Source organism: Atractosteus spatula, chromosome 13 (genome assembly GCF_055471065.1).
Source record: "Atractosteus spatula isolate fAtrSpa1 chromosome 13, fAtrSpa1.hap1, whole genome shotgun sequence".
Taxonomy (NCBI): Eukaryota; Metazoa; Chordata; class Actinopteri; order Semionotiformes; family Lepisosteidae; genus Atractosteus; species Atractosteus spatula.
The window spans coordinates 8,750,830-8,768,183 of record NC_142718.1 but is presented as its reverse complement, the minus strand read 5'-3'; the positions used below and the strand labels follow the sequence as shown (position 1 = coordinate 8,768,183).

Genomic DNA, 17,354 nt, shown 5'->3' with positions numbered 1-17,354 from the left:
CTTCCTTCTTGTAAATTAATGGTCCTTCAAGAAAGCAATCCCACTTTTGTCATTTCGTCTTACTCGAAAAGGCAAAGCAAATAATTAATTATTGTCTTTGTACACAGAGAAATATAACGTTATTCGGTCTTCACCTCCCGTGACAAGTAGCTGTACTGGTTGTGGACCGGAGGATTGTGGGTTCAAGTGCCCCCGTGAGGTGCTTCACTAAAACTTTACTGTCAAAACATGTCCTATGTTATAACTGAGAACTTGTCTGTAAATTAGACGTTTTTGGTTGACGTAGCAGGTAAAATTAAATAAGTTTTAGAGTAAGAGAGTACTCCAGGTACAAACCTTTTCTTCACATCAGGAAATGAACTACATTTCCCATGCATACAGTACAGTATAAGACACACGGAAGTGTTGACGGTTACGAAACATGAACATTTTTGTTCGATTTTTCAAAACTAATTAGTTCAATCAAATGGTGTATTTTTAGTTATTAAGGAACATATTGTTTTCTTAGGTTTTTAAAATTAATTTAGTGTTGGCTTGTCCGCGTTTCCACTAAATGATCTTCTTTATTTGATCATAGCATTCGCGTACTTGCAAAAGTGTTTCTCTTACATGATTGTTTAAAAGAGCAGTTAAAACATAACGTGGAATAAAAGTTTAGTTTTGACAAAGTAAATATTTCATACTTAAAGGAAAGAGTTCCAAAGGTGCTGTAAGATACTATTCACTTTACCCAAGTAATAACAACGAAGAAAGTACAGAACAACAGAGGTAAGTTCGAGAAATATCAGTACCACTGTTTTAAAATTCTCTATTACAGTATTTATTAAGTTTGAATGTATTCTTGAATCGGAATACCAGGATAATCTTTTTGAGATATTTTACCTAGAAGCCCTTCAATTAAAGGGAAACAGTTTATTCGTGTAGTTGCATAAAAATGTGCTGTTATTGCAAAAGGAGGGAAATTCAAAATGCATGTGTTTAAATGTGGGTGTGAATATATAACACGATATTAAATATATATATATCATATTAATATAATTTTTACAGACAGGTCTTAAAAACCTTAATTTAGTCAAACTGCAATACCCAATTTATATATTTGGGTGTCTTATTTCTCAGAAAATTGCTCATATTGTTCTACTTTAAAATGCATTTAGTTCAGTTTTTGTCTTGCAACTTTCTATATCAAGGATGTTCACTTAAAAGAGATTGGGCTGAAAACAGTTTACATCGGCAGCTGTTGTGTAACTTTTTTAATGCTCATTTACATTACTGTTGAAATTTGCACGAAAGTTAAGTTAGTAGCATGGTTTACCAGATTGCGCTATTCATTTTTATGCCTGCGGTGATTGCTAGGGGTACTGATTGTGTGCAGAGTTTTAGACGACATTTGAAATTGTATTTAATACTACCGTCAAGAAAAGTGCTGCAGTATGTAGGTAAAGCTCTTTTACGTCTCTTGATGAGAACTGAACATCGATTTCTGAGTGATAATGGAGGACGTGGATGAAGACCTCAAGAAATGTCAGCCAGTTGAGGACTTCGTAGGCGTTGCTGATTTCTGTGCCACTGAAGACAATCAGGTTTGTAATGGTTGTGTTTCTAATGAACAGTCTCGTGTCATACCTTTATAAATACATTGACTTGCTATTGGAAAACTGTTTGTTATGGTGAGGTTACCTCAAACCAGAGCTTATCCCCAAAGCATAGGGCACAAGGCACGGCTAAGTGAACATAACTGTGTTTTGCCCTCGTTGGGTGACCAGTGTGTCGACCGGCCACAGAGTAGGAGACAATTTAAAATAGCCGATCAAACCTCTCCAGAATATCGGAGGAAATCAGATCACCTGGAAAAATGGATAAAACATCCAAAATCCAAACAGAAAGCACCTCAAGCCTGATTCAATGCAAGGACAATGGAGCTAGGTGACAGCTGTGTTAACGGCCATGCCACCCCCATATACATAAATATTTTACTAACATGGCTTTTTATATGCATAAGCTAGTGACATGCATCCTAATGTTGTCTAAATTGCACCTCAAAATTACCTTTTATTTAGGTGCATTTACACGTTAATGTGGTAACAAACACAGCAGGAGCTCAAAGCCTTTACTGGATAATGCCAGTGTAGAAAACACAGAACAGTATTTCTGTGTTCTGTATCTTTTACAGATAACGTAAAAAATGAAGTAAGAATTAACATGAAAAGATGAGCTTTGAAAATATTTTAAAAAATGAAATGGCACTTTCCTGTATTTAGCATTGCTTTCAACAAACACATTGTATAATCATCACAGTGTGGATGTAGGAACAGACAGTATTGAATTGTGGTGAACACTAGACATTATTGCAGGGCTTGTTCCAGGAGCAGAATGGGACAACCTTGCACTATCTCTTTAAAATTAAGAGGAACAATACCATTCTGTACAATTGCATGTGGGGTTGCAATGGTTCAAGGATCTATTTTTACCATCCAGTGATCCTGTATTTCCTAGAAGTATAACATATAGAGCACTATATTGTCCATGATTCTGTATTTTTCTTCTAAAGCAACATCATTAAGTCCATTGGTTTGTTTTCAGACGGTCGACAGGTAACAAGACAATAGACACCCATGAGTAAACCAACAAAGTTAATTACAGCAGTCGGCTATAGATGGTTCAAGAGCTGAAAGGTCATACTTTTAAAATGAGCTTGTCTTGTCTTTATTCTTCAGCTTAGCTTCACCACGGGAGACCGCCTGCGGGTTTATGATAGAACCTCACCAGAATGGTGGTGGGCAGAGCTGTATGGACTCTTTGGTTACGTCCCCTCCAGTTACCTCCGGCCATGTATTGATGAAGAGGATGTGGATGATGCCTGGCAGGATGAAGAATACTTTGGCAGCTATGGAAATTTGGTGAGATATTTAGCTCGTCATTACCACAACAGGGGCATGCTGATACAGGATATTGCAATCTGTAATCAAAACCCTACCAACATTCTTAAGCTTACCCCTATGTACAGTAGCTACTTTGTAGTGGAGGATAAAGTGTTTAGAGATAAGATAAGATCACTTTATTAGCCATATACAATTTCTTGCATTAGGAATTTGTCTTTTGGCATACCCCACCTTGCTCTCCATGGGACTCACAGGCACACAGACAGAGAGAAGCTTGGGGTCAGAGTGCAGGGTCAGCCATTTATACAGCACCCCTGGAGCAGTTGGGGTTAAGGGCCTTGCTCAGGGGCCCAACGGATTGTGGGATACGAACCGGCAACCTTCCAGCCACAGGCGCAGATCCTTGGCCTTTTTTTTTTATAAGAATTTTGTTTTTGTTCCATAGTTCATTATATGATGAAAGACTGAAGGACTCGGTTCATTCTCAGACCAGGCTGTAGTTATATTTTTTTCAGACGAAATAGACTATATTACAAGTACATAGTTGTTTTGCTTGCAGTGTGTAGAATGAAGCCTTTGTCATCTGCAAGTAAACTTTAAGGTTTTTGGCAAATGTACTGTAGATCTGGTACCATTATCAGTACAGTGCTGCCTCTAAATTCAACCCCTCCCATTATATCTCATATAACTGCCGATTTAATATGGTCAATAGATTTTACAGGCTAGGATCCCACAGTGGCACAGTAGTTAACATTGCTGCCTCGCAGTACTGGGGCCCTGGGTTCAATTCCTGGTGTGTTATCTCTGTGGAATTGAGGAGAACATACAGTGTTTGCTTGCATTTCCCTGGTTTGCTCTGGATTCCTCCCACAGTCCAAGGGCATACTGGTAGGTTAATTGGATTATGGGAAAACTGGTCCTGGTGTGAGTTTGTAGTGTGTGTGCTCTGTGATGGACTGGCGTCCCAACCAGGGTGTATCCTGCCTTGTGCCTGTTGCTTCAGCTCTCCCGTAACCCTGTATTGGATCAAGCAGATAGAAGCTGGATGGATATTATTAGACTACAAGCTCCTGGTGAAAATGCCTGCCAGAAGTGCCAGGTAAAGAAGGCATCTGTGGGTCGAGAATCAATGGATCTTTTCTCAGGCCTGCAAAGCGGTAGAACCATAGCTTCTCGAAGGAGCAGAATGACAGGGTGTGCTCCTCTCCGCAGAAACTTCACCTGGAGATGCTGTCAGACAAGCCACGCACAGAGACGTACAGAGAAGTCATCTTCAGCAACAGGCACTCCCTCGAGGGCCGTGTTGTGATGGACCTCGGCTGTGGAACGGGGATCATCAGCCTCTTCTGCGCTCGACTCGCCGAGCCTGCGGCGGTAACGTGCCAGCATCCCGCTAAAGCAGTCTCGCTCCTTTCAGGATTGGCCTCTGACCTCCACTCTTTTTTTCAAAGAACCTTTCAAGCAAGGCAGAGCGAATTGTACTTTTGTATTCAGACAATGAATTACAGATTTTCAAAAGAACAGGCTTCTCACTGGGATTTGTACACCTACAGCATGAGAGTTCAAATTGCAAGAGATCATCAGCAATGTGGGGGACCAGTTAAGGTTCTGGAGCTGTAACCGGAAGGAATTGGGCTCAGATCCCAGTTAGGATACTGCTGTGGTACCATTCAGCCACACATTCAGCAGCACAGAGAGTGCTTTTGTAAAATTATTAAGCGCAGCACAATTAGGAATAATATTGCAAAACGTTGAAGCCGACCCAGTCATCTCTTCATAATTTTTAATTCTTTCAGTTCAATGTAAATGAAGTTTAAATTAAAATTAAAATTTAAAAAATGTTATGCTTTCAATTAAAATGGGTGTAAGATAGTGGCTGGTCATAGGATAATCCAATATTTAACTGTTACTCCATGGATGTTATTTTGGTGCTGTTTTTAATTTGATCTTTTTTTTTATAAGATCCATTGGCACTGGCATAAATTATCAGTTATGAAAGCCTTCTCTAGGACCATGGACATCCAAATGAGGTGCAGTATGGTGGGAGTTCTCACCACTAATACTGGAGGACCCCAGTGTCTTCTGGTTTTTATCCCAACTTTTATATACAGAGGAACAAAATGAGTGATCCCTTTATTTGTTCGGCGGAGCGGTGGATCTGTGGCTAAGGATCTGCGCCTGTGGCTGGAAGGTTGCCGGTTCAAATCCCGCAGCTGGCAGAGGAATCCTACTCCGTTGGGCCCCTGAGCAAGGCCCTTAACCCCAACTGCTCCAGGGGCACCGTACAATGGCAGACCCTGCGCTCTGACCCCAGGCTCTCTCCCTGTCTGTGTGTCTCATGGAGAGCAAGCTGGGGTATGCGAAAAGATAATTCCTAATGCATGAAATTGTAAAGGGTAAATAAAGTGATGTTATTATTATTTGAACCTCTTGCTTGCTGTTCCTGCACCCATGCTGCGGTTTAAAAACAACTCCCTCGAGTATGTTGATAGAAGGAAATTCTATCAAAACAAAAGTTTAAGCGTTTTATTCCTCATCTCTTCAAGTATTCAAAGGTATTTATCTAGTCAGTCCTATCAATTTTTACACTACGAGGAAGTGCATTTAAAACTGAGCACAGCAGGCAGTTCTTTACACACTGGGTTGTGGGAGTATGGAACAAGCCGCCTTGTCATGTTGTTGTAGATGATAAGATGGCACAGCTGGGTGAGATCACACTGCTCTTATGTTTTTAAATTGGTGCAGGGATGGTAGTAATTAATAACTTGATCCACGACCTTACGAAACAGAAAAAGTCTTATCAACAGCTACAGTTTTTTTGAGAACAACAGCTGTAGGGGGAATAGTGGAGAAATCGCCACTTTTTAGATAGCAGACATGATAGACATGAGATTAGCCTTTATTTCACTTTTTAATACTTCATTAGCATAGTGTGCTACTGAAGGGAAGTTTCCCAAAGTCTGGCTTTTGCCCAAAAGCTCTGTCAACAGAAATTCATCAAATTTAATTTAATTAAAAAATTTAATCCCAGCTCAAGCATTCCTCTTTCAATTTAACAGCCTCCAAGTAGAGGCAATTTGAAAGAAAATGTAATCTGAGCGATTTTTTAAATAAAATTACATATGCCTTAACAATATTAATACAGGTTGCGTCGATATAAAGGAATAAACTAAACATTCCAAACCAAAAAAATACAAGACAGTGGTACAAATATATAAAACAAAAATGTTTAGATTAAATTAATGCATGCGAAAATCCACTGCCTGACCTATTTTTTAAATAAAGTTTTCATTAATTAAAAATATAATTTACAAATGTGATTGACAAATTCTTTGGGTTTGTGTGTTGGGTTCCCCCTAGTGGCTGTTTGGAGTTATAGCAGACCCCCTTCAAGTTCTTTATCTGTGGTGCATTTATCAGTGTGCAACTGTAATCGCAAATTAGCATTGTACACTAACAGATTCAGAAACCTTTTTCCAGAATAAGTACAAACATGGGCACAAAAATGCATGTTTTGTGCCACTAAACATTTACGTTGTTGGGAATAATGAATTAATTTCTTTGCAGGTACTTACAGTCTTTGTATTTTGTTTTGCTAGATGATTACTATGGACACATATATCTGTATTAGGGAGACAATGTCAGTGGCTTGATATCCACTGTCATGTAGTGTCATTAGTTCACTTAGGTTAAGTATTTTATTGCTGTTTTTTTCATTTCAGTGTTGGAACCCTTGAAAATAAGTTCACATAAGACACGGTTTCAGACGGACAGCAACACACACACACACTCTCACTATTGTTCATACCGAACTTTACCTGCATTACTTTAATAGGCCAAATTAGCACTTAAGATCAGACTTCTTTGCAGCAGGAAAATGCAGTTAGAATAATTACTTTTAACCTGCATTTATTCTTGAAATAATTACTTTTGATCAAATTCCCATGATTCTGTCTAGCTCTCATCTTCTTGCTCCGACAAGAATCTTAGTACTGGCTTGGTTTTTTCTCTCTCCTCATTGTACATGTGCTCCTGAGGCTTTTTTCTTAAGCAACACCTCCTAGTTCAGCCCATGGTCCTTTCTGGCTTGGATAACTGCAACACGGCTTAAGCAAAGTTATCTCTTTATCTCACCCAGAACATTGCTTGTGATCTCTCCATTTTGAGTCTGCAACTCACAACTGACACCCCACTGAAGCTCAGCAGGTGTGAGCCTGGTCAGAACCTGGATGGGAGACCTCCTGGGAAAGCTAAGGTTGCTCCTGGAAGAGGTCATAGTGTGGCCAGCTGGGGGTGCTCACCCTGTGGACTTTGTAGGTCCTAATGCCCCAGTATAGTGACAGGGACACCATAATGTAAAAAGGAACCGTCCTTTGGCTGAGACATAAAACCGAGGTCCTGACTCTCAGTGGTCATCAGTGGTGTTTCTCAAAAAGAGTAGGGGTGTAACCCCGGCATCCTGGCCAAGATTTCCCATTGGCCTTAACCAATCATGGCCTCCTAATAACCTCCATCTCTGAACTGGCTTCATCACTCTGTTCTCCTCCCCACTGATAGCTGGTGTGTGGTGAGAGTAACGGTGCACTATGGCTGCCGTTGCATCATCCAGGTGGGGGCTGCACGTTGGTGGTGGTGGAGGGGAAGTACCTGTAAAGCGCTTTGAAATCACTATATATGTAAAAGGAATTATCATCATCATTCTTCACTGTGACCCCCCTTTGATCTGCAGTCCTTTATTGTTCCTTTTATTCTTTTTACTTCACTCCCTCCACCCACCACTGTCTGCCGTGAACTCCACATTTCCTCTGCGGCCGCTCATGTCCACACTTCCTGATCTCTTACATGTCTGCGGTGGCACCTGTGGTGTCTGTCAGAGGACCCCCTCCATCCCTTATCCCCCTTTCTTCATCGTTTTTGCTCGGCATTCCTGTTGTGCTGCTGGAATAGTCGGCTAATGGTCGTTCGCCCACAGTAGTAACAGATCAATACCTCCTGGCAGGGATTTGGCCGAAAAAGGGATCTCTGCCTTTTTTTATAGGGGTTTAAAAGGGCGGGAAGAGGGGAAAAAAGATTATAAGGTGCTTGCCTTTTCCGTTTCTTGTGAGAATAAGTTTACGCCTGTGTCCGAGGGTTGGAGGCGAGGTTCTGTACCGAACGCAGAAGGAGTCGCGTGAGCATGTTTTATAGGCGTCACTATCAAGAGGCGTAGCTGCTGATCATCTCGTTAGGATGGAGTTCCTGCGTGGTCCAAGTGCGGCCATTGGCCCTCCTGTGCCCTCTAGTGGCGACTAGCGGATCTCCAGGTGGAAAAGTTGTCTGCTGAGACTGACTCTGGCGCGAGCACCAGGTTGCTTGGTTCCCGGGCGGGTGATGCGGAGCTCCTGTGTCCCCCCAGGTGTACGCGGTGGAGGCCAGCCCCATGGCCGACCAGACCCGAGAGCTGGTGACGCGCAACGGCTGCCAGAGCGTCGTGTCCGTGTTCAAGGGCCGCGTGGAAGAGCTGTCGCTGCCGGGGAAGGTGGACGTGCTCGTGTCCGAGTGGATGGGCAACTGCCTGCTCGTATGTATTGTTTTTGTAATGTCCTCCATTATTAATTTGCCTGAAGGTTGTACAGCTGTTGTGTCCCGATCTGGGATCTGAGCCCATGACTCCCCCAAGTCGGGAAACTAGAGCCCTATCCCCTACTCCACACTGCACCTTCAACGTTCGCTTCGCCTAGCTCAGTGCATAGCTTGGGATTATTTTTATTTAGTTTTGTTAACTTGTTGTATACACATGTCCTTGATGATGTGTAATAATATGTAGTTAATATAAGGATTTATAACCACCCTGAATAAGGGCAATCAGCTACGCAGGGCAGGTAATACTAAGATACTGTATTGTATAGATCTCTGCGACACTAAACAGGAAACAGCCGTATTGAAATGGGGTAATTTCATATTGAAATGGGACAGATCACTTTGTGTGAAATAGAAAATGACACAAGCAGTTGGTCCTATGAATCATACCGGTTCTAAAATATACAGTAGATGCTCTTACAAAATGGTGGATGTTTGTACCATGGATGTGTTGTGGCGAAAATGGGCATTGCTGCATGTTTGCAGTTGGTGCTAATTGCAAAATAGGAGTACTCTACATGTGACTGTTGCTGCTGGGTGGTTCATGGAGTCAAATTTAAGACAGGCATAAGAAAGTATTTACTCCATTGTTGACACTTTATAGCCATGTAGGAGTCAAATTTTAGGGCATAAGGAAGTATTTCTGCCATAATTAACACCTTGTAGCCAAGAGACATCAGACCAAGGTCCTGACTACATGGTCACTAAAGATCCCCTCGCACTTTTCGAAAGAGTAGGTGTGATGACATTGGTGTCCTGGCTTCATTCCATTATTGGCTTTGAGATTGACCTCCCTAATATTCCCCCTATTATTCAGTTTTTTTGTCCATCCCATCTGCTGTGTAATGAGGCTCCTGATGCTCCTGATGCGTAATGGGTCCATTCTTCACCCAGGTAATTGGGTCCCGTCCTATATATATATATGTTTTGGGATCCTTTGGGATGAATAGTGCTACATAAATGCAATTTGTTATTACTTGATTTTCAGGAGTTTGAGGTTTTCTTATTGTATGCCCTGTTTTTTCCCTCATTCTCCTTAGAATTGTAATTAATCCATACTAAAATGGAAAATGTGTGATATTAACATTTGCATCACAATATTGTCTTTGGAGTTCCGAAGTGATTTCAGCACCGTGGGTCTCATGTAACTGGTCTGAAAACAAAGAAACCTTCAGCGTTTCTATCTGGGTCCCTCAGAAGCAGAAAGGGGCCCTTTGGCTGAAACTCGTGTGCCTGAAACTCCTGGTCTGGACCAAGTGCTTGGAAACCAGGCAGAAGGTGTCAGTGCCCTCACCCCCCTGCCCCGTGATGATTTACTGTCGTGTTTGTGGGTTCCAGTTTGAGTTCATGGTGGAGTCGGTGCTGCTGGCTCGAGACCGCTGGCTGAAGGAGGGCGGGACGATGTGGCCGTCCTCCGCTGCGCTGAGCCTCGTTCCTTGCCAGGCCGAGGAGGAATACCGCCGCAAGATTGTCTTCTGGGAGAAGCCCTACGGTCTGGATTTCAGTTGTCTGAAGTAAGACCTGAAACGGTTTCTTATAAGTACAGTTCCTTAAATCGTGATTGTCCTGCTCCTCAGACGACCAGACGACCTCTTCCTACAAACCAAAGAGAATCCCTCACTACTCCGGCTGTGCTCAGTAATGGACAATCCTGATTACGGCTGAATGAAAGTTTAGTTCTTAATGATAGTTTTTATTGTTGTTAACATACAGTATTTGGCTGCTTCTATCCGTAGTGACTTACAGAGATTACACTAATATTCTTCTGTGCAAGTTGTGAATATCATGGTTTGGTGGAGTGATTCCAGGCAAAGTATTTTGCACAGTTGCATATTTGCAGTGTCTCCACTTGGGATTTGAACCCAAAAAATCTCTGGTCAGGATTCCACTGTCACAATGTGGGGGTTCAGGAGGAGCTGTGAGTCACCAGTTCAAATCAATATCTCTTTGGGGGAGACAGGCCAGTGTGAGGTCACTATGGTAAGTAGGTCCCTTTTCAGGCCATAAAGGCCCATGGGGGAATGGGTCACTATTTTTCTCAACCATCCAACACTGGAGGTGGAGGTGATGTGGTCAGCATCACAATCCGGCCAGCCTATTACCCCCAAAAGGATTAACCCCTGGTAGTGGAAAGGAGGCTGAGTGGACCTGGGAGCCACCTGGGAGGAATTAGAGCAAGCTACATTGCTTGACCCTGCCTGGGATTGAACCCGGGACCTTGCAGTCAGGAGTTAGACACCCTTACCGTCTGAGCTACCGTGGCTCCTGAGGTCACTATGAAAGAGTTTAATTCCCTTTCTGGGTGAGTTTAGCTGAGCTCGAGGGGAGGCTATAATCCAACGTCTCAGTACCATGCCAGCCATGTTCTTAAATCTCTTTCTACAAGACAGGAGAAAAATTCATGTGTCTAGGCTGGAGAGAGGTGGACAACGTTCTGTGCTGAACCAGGAGACAGATGCAGGGGTATCTTTTATCGCTGACCCTCTGAGTGGGAGCATCTGTTGGCAATGATCTTGTAATTGCATTCCCATGCAGTTGTCAGGGAGGTGAGAGTCCTGGTTCTTTCAGGCCCTCTAGTGGTGACTAGCGGAACTTCCGCTCTCTGTGTCACAACAGTCATACAGTACTTTGACAGGTTTCTAACAGAAATTATATGTTTCATTCTAGTAGTAACATTAAATATATAAAAAAAACATGTCTTTATTTCACTGTCTGGGCTGGTATCACAATGAATACAATAACAGCTTTGAAAGTAAATTCTGCAAGTAATGTTTTTTGGAAGAAGGTGTTGGGATATTTGATATACTGTAGGAATAAGAGCCTTTCTGAATGACTGAAGTATAAATGGTAGTTCCTGCTGAGCCCTCACAGCTGCAGGAAGTACATGTACACATTTCTAAAAGAAGTGGTGGTATTGCCACACCTGTACATTTCAGTTCAGTACAATATTTAGATCATATTGATGTAGTGCATGTTCGACTGAAGACATGGACTAAAATAGTGGCAAAAAGAAAAATAATGCTTATGTTCATATTATGTCAGTATACGTAAAACAAGGCCTTTTTTTAGATGTAGTGCTGTAGTAATGTATTTTTCCCATGGGCATAGGCACTGTTGATCTAACCATAATGGCTGTAATTGTAATTGGGTTTCATTCATTGGTTCCAGGTCCCTTGCTCAGAAAGAGTTCTTCTCCAAGCCCAAGTTCAGCCACGAGATGAAGCCTGAAGATTGTCTGTCTGCGCCCTGTGATGTCCTGACCCTGGATATGCTCTCTCTGCAGATCCCCGATCTTGAGGTGAGGTTGGGGACCAAACTGGAATGTGTAGAATTCATGCCATGGAAGTAGGGTAGATTTAATTTAAGATACACAGTGAATTGTAATTGGTTTTTAATTATAACCTTAAACTGGGTTATGATGTATGATACCATCAAAACTAATAAATCGAAAAAGGCATTTTTGTAGTCGTCTGATGAGTCATATTCCTGTGAAAGATACCTTTATATTGGCAAAGAAGAAGTTATTATATTCTATGCTAAATATTTTACATAAACCGGTCTTTGTAATAGACACTGTCATTCTAAATAAATATAGATAGTTTTCAAACGTTGCTAGTGTACTATTTTTTGACTACATTCAATCTTTTCCCTGAGAAATTTAGAGTGGATGTTTCTCTACATTTCAGCTTTACACCTGCTGAGATGTAAGCCTCTGATTGGCCTAGCTTTAGGCTATATTAATATAGGATTTCTTCAAGAGTACAGTACAACTCTAAATCTGACATTAACGTATTCAGACTTTTCTCTAATAAAGACCAGGCTCCAAGCAATGGGTGGTGGATGGGATCCGTGGAGCCTTATGCTATTGTAAAGCTCCTTGAATGTATCTGATGTAGAACTATATGCATCTCTTTACATGGAGTCCTCGGTGTCCACATTTTCAAACTGGCATCCTCTAAGAAGATGCCAGACAAGATTTTGGGATGGGTTGTCTTTAAGGAGCCAAACAAGAAAGATAAGAAGAATGGCCACCCTTCGCTTGCAATTCTTCTTAGGTTTGTAGGTGTGTCTGACCATGATCAGAAAGTCACTTCGTCTGGAAAGGGTCTTGTCAAACCAAAGTCTATCATGGAAGAACAGGCATCGTGTTGGGACCCTTGACAAAAAATCCAGTCACTCATTGGGCATGTGCACACCATGCAAGCACATACACACGGACAAATTCAGCTATACACTTAAACTAGCTAGCATGTCTTTAGATGGGAACCAGAACTCTGGGAGAAAACTAACACAGACACAGGGAAAAGAGGCAAACGCCTCATCAAAGACACTTCAGGGTAAACTCAAGCAGCATTGCTACATTGCGGATTGCCAAACCTCCAAGCCAACCATGTTCTTACATCTCTTTCTAAATCAGGATTGCACTAAAAATGAAAGTTTCCCGGGTGCACAAACAAGTACTAACAAGTACTGTATTTGTATTGCGTTTTATACCAACACAGATATGAGCTGATTTTTTTAAACCGGTTTTACTGTCTTTAATTCTTTTAGAAGCTGAAGGGGGAGTTTTGCTTCAGAGTGGAAAAGTCAGGAACTTTTCATGGCTTTGCTGCTTGGTTTAGTGTTCAGTTCCAAAGCCTGGACGAAGAGGGTCCTACGCTGGAGTTAAACACCGGACCGCATTACCCGTAAGTCAGCTCTTCAAACACTAACCGCTGGAGGTCAGAGTCATTTTTTCTCGTGTTAGCACTGTTCCTCCAGGAACAGAACAGTGCATCTTCTTTTGTGTTGTTAGTTTTTCTTCTTCTGTCGTGTCTCAATCACAGATTTAATTAACATTTTTTTCACTTATTTTATTTGCCCTAACCCTTTTATCAGAAAGATATCTAAATATACCTTTAAAATGTATATTATAATAAATCTGATTTTGGTTTGCATGTGTTTCAGTGCCTTTTCCAAGACTAATCAGTAAGTTAATCTTTTAAAGTTTAAATATTGAATTTCTGATGCCCCTTTTATGAATTCGTTCAGTTCTGACTGAACTATTATTATTTACTATCGTCCTGAGGTACACAGCATTTAACAAAGCTTTATAGATTCAATTTCTGTGGAATTGTTTTCCATTTCAGACAGAGACTCAACCAGTAAAAGTGTTTGTAAGACAGCAGGTGGCACCTGTTGTCTTAACAGCAGCGGTTTTGAATAAAGACTATTGCGTTAGCTGGATCTGGATAGATGGTGTGTCCTGCCAGCTCTGGGCGAGCCTGAAACAGCCTGAGCCTCAGTAGTGTGAAGACCACTGCAGCAGAGCTGAGATAAGCGATAGTTTAGAGTGTATAGAAAAGAGAGCAGGGGAAGTCTAAAGATCCTGCTGGAAATCTGATCCCTGTGTGTACTGTTAGGAATAATATTATGAATAATTACCTTTGAAAATATTTTTGATTTACTAGAATATTCATCATTTGTAAATAACACCATTGCTTTATGTAAGTAATTAGTGTTATCTTGAATTTTCTTGACCAGAATTTACTAGAATGATTATATAAATCGTTAAAAAGGAGCATGCGACAAAAAAAACGTGCTAAAACTTTGGAGGGGGAAGTTTGGAGAGAGTAACGGGCGGAGTTTGAGCAGAGAGGGATTCATTTTAGACTTACGAACAGGAGTTATACAATATACTGTATGTTTGGATTTATTTTGGTTTATCGAGGGATATTGAACGTTTATCTGTTTTGGTGGACAGACACGAATTGAAAGGGAAATCCTAGAAACAACAATCTTCAGACCAGTGAAGGCAGCGCATTGACAGATAGGGACTCTTAGATAAGTGAACTTTTGTTTCTTCTTTACCCATTATAAGTTATTGTAATTCTAATTATTGTTTTGTTATTGTAAATACATTTGTAAATATAATATTTAAAAAATCGCTGACTGCTTTTATTTTTCTGTATCGTAACACGATGTCTGTCCGGACTCTCTCTTCCTTGTGTTTAAAGTCTGACCCATTGGAAGCAGACGCTGCTCATGCTGGACTCTCCTGTCTTCCTGCATCAAGGGGATTCTGTCTCGGGGATGATTCTGCTCCACAGGAACCCTGTCTGGCGGCGCCACATGACTCTCTCGCTGCACTGGACCATCAGGAGCGCGCAGGACCCAGAAGCCTGCAAGGTGAAGACGTCTCTACATCACTAAAAGGACAAGTCAATGTCAATGGGACTGTGTGCTTGGGAAGGCTTTCTGGGCGACTGCAGTCCCCGTACAGCATGATGTTGAAGAGAAAAGAAGCTACAGGCTAAATCTGACAAGGGAAAGATCAGATCAAGAGCGCCAGCTCTGAAATTCTAGAAATTAACTTTCTAAATGTAGAAATATTAGGATTAATTAGGATTAGGATCTTGGCTAACAGAGACAGAGGAGACAACTATCGTTTTAGTATGTGTATATTAGGGTGTTAAGCAAACACCGACAAGGCAGAAGTCATAGTTGGGTAGCTAATGTATATCAAAGTAGCTTATGAGAACAGGAGCTTGAGAAGCTCAAGAAGTACCTCCTGTTCTCAATTCCAAATGCACTTTCCTCGTAGTTTTGTGTTCTGCATCCTCTGGTTCGTGTTTAACTTTATTCTGAAAAAGTGCAATGAGGTAACTTGGTCAGTGCCTTTTAAATTGGACCAACTTATGACCTTCTCTGTTCAACCCTGTATTGGATAAAGCGGTAAGAAAAATGGATGGGTGGTTGAGCTTAAGCAGAAAGAAAACCAGGGTGCGAGTCTGTTCATTTTAAATAGATCCTGCTTGAAGCACAGAAAAAAATAACCCAAGGGTGTGTAAATCAACATATAAAAAATGGTATTCTCATTAGTTCCACAAGTCAATGAAGAAAAATATAGGGGAAAAGTATGCACATCATGAAATTATTTTTTAAAAACCCAAAAGGAATGGTTTAAAGAAAATTAGTACAATACATTACAAGTATAGGTATAAATAAATATTAGAAAGGCCAAGAGAGGAATTGAAAGTACTTGTAATATTGCTGTGGAGGCCTTTATAGCACTACTGCACCTACAGAACCGTCAAGGATGAAAAACAATACATCCAGGACAAGAATGGAGAACTCCTGGACAATGAATGATATTCTAAATGCGTATTTCATTCAGGTGGTCACAGAGGAAGCAGTCAGCCACATGTCCCATGCACCAGAATGTCAAGGCAATTTAAGAATTAATCGTTTATGGAGTGCTTTACCGAAAGCCTTCTGAGAATGTCATACCCTGCTTGTATCAGTTCGTGGTTTTACTTGTTAAAGAATACAAACAAGATGGTTAAGCAAAGTCTTCCTACTGTAAATCCATGTTGTCTAGCTTTCAGAATAATTTCCATACAGAAGAACCTCTAGATAAGTTTCAATTGCAGTTTCTATAGCCCTGCTTGTAATAAAAGTAAGATTTATTTTCTGTCATTCCTTGGTGCTGTTATGTCAATCCTTTTGATGGAGGGACCTAAATGAACTCTGTTTTTTTTTCTCCTTTTATAGACTGGACAGAAGAGTTTTCCGATGTGGAGGTAGCCCAGTGAAGCTGGGTTTTACAGGAAGCAGAAAATACTATAAATGCCAGAAGATAACCCGTCAACATTTCCTGTCGAGAGTGTTCTGTGAACACGTCCAGGGAGCATTGCAGGTCTGCTGTTTCTTGGTTCGATTATTTTTTTTTTGGTTGTTTTCTTTTGATATTTAGGTTGTTTTTCACGCTGGAAGGTTGTCTTATTTGAGATTTGTCAAGTAGGATTTCCACACCAGCGTGTCTAAACTTGGAATTTGTACAGTACACCTTTGTGAAAATTAAGCACTGAACGTGGAAGGATAAATACAATGTCGATAACTTGAACTTTTGCAGACGTTACTATCAGTAGCAGTGTTAATAAAGAAATACTGTTATACGCTTTTTTAAATGAACATTTGGAATTAATGTTATTGTTTTTTTAGAATCAAACTTAAGACATTGCTGGCTATAACATTTTATAGAATAAGATGATTTCCTTCTCTGTCATATTTAAATCCTCAGAATCAAAGCATTGGCACTCCAAATCCAAAATAAATCTGGTGCTTTTATATAAAATAATATTCCAGTCAGTCCCTTGCCATTATTGGTTCTTTACTAGATGTGCCTCAAGACAGCTTTATCATTCAAAACAGATTCGAGAAATGGTCAAAAAACAAATAGTTTATGATACCTAAGTATTACCTAAGTGTAGTTAGGTTCACATTTGTTTAATGTACGGAAAAATGAAAAGGCTTCTCTTTTTATTTTGAAATTCTCTTCTGCTACCTCTATTAAACTGCATATAAAAGGTATTAGTAAATTTGTTTTAATTGTTTATTCATATGATTTAATAATGCAGGTCATTCTAAATGCAGGCAAAGTCCTTAAATTTAAAGTTTGATAAAATCAATTCAATGCTATAATTAAAATTAAAATAAGATAAGATCACTTTATTAGCCTTATACAATTTCTTCCATTAGGAATTTGTCTTTTCACATACCCCAGCTTGCTCTCCATGAGACACACAGACAGGGAGAGAGAAGCTTGGGGTCAGAGCGCAGGGTCAGTCATTTCTACAGCGCCCCTGGATTAAGGAGCAAGGACTCAAGTGGATGACAGTTCAATATGGTATATCTGACTTCCTAGGGGCAGGGGCATGTGTATGACCAAATAAAACCCATCAGATGCCTGAATATTTTAAGATATTATATTTATATATTTTATAAAAATATCTCTGTGACCGACCCCACTCTAAACAATGTGGCTCCAGGAATCCGAAGACGTTAAAATTCATGAGCAGGAAGCTCTTGTCC

At 40.7% G+C, this 17,354-nt stretch overlaps 1 protein-coding gene across 2 annotated transcripts; it reads left to right on the top strand.

Annotated features, from left to right (window-relative positions):
* Nucleotides 1-370: 370 nt before the first annotated feature.
* On the top strand, nt 371-16,851 carry prmt2 (protein arginine methyltransferase 2). Of its 2 annotated transcripts, none has more exons than XR_016093903.1 (10): nt 371-768; nt 1,468-1,583; nt 2,718-2,900; nt 4,095-4,256; nt 8,278-8,442; nt 9,840-10,015; nt 11,670-11,799; nt 13,053-13,189; nt 14,245-14,669; nt 16,035-16,851. XR_016093903.1 is itself a non-coding variant. In XM_088930594.1 (10 exons), the coding sequence occupies exons 2-10, from the start codon at nt 1,494-1,496 to the stop codon at nt 16,065-16,067; spliced, it is 1,248 nt and encodes a 415-aa protein (XP_088786720.1). In that variant the 5' UTR covers nt 371-768; nt 1,468-1,493; the 3' UTR covers nt 16,068-16,617. The 2 variants fall into 2 exon arrangements, 1 of the variants encoding a protein (XP_088786720.1); XM_088930594.1 differs by having other exon boundaries at nt 14,498-14,669; nt 16,035-16,617.
* The last annotated feature ends 503 nt before the right edge of the window (nt 16,852-17,354 follow it).

Bases quoted from the DNA above. Each gene is read 5' to 3' on its own strand.
- prmt2 (XM_088930594.1), top strand. From the start codon at position 1,494: ATGGAGGACGTGGATGAAGACCTCAAGAAATGTCAGCCAGTTGAGGAC. The intron at 2,901-4,094 runs GTGAGATATTTA...TCCTCTCCGCAG, and splicing joins TTGGCAGCTATGGAAATTTG to AAACTTCACCTGGAGATGCT. The intron at 11,800-13,052 runs GTGAGGTTGGGG...TAATTCTTTTAG, and splicing joins TGCAGATCCCCGATCTTGAG to AAGCTGAAGGGGGAGTTTTG.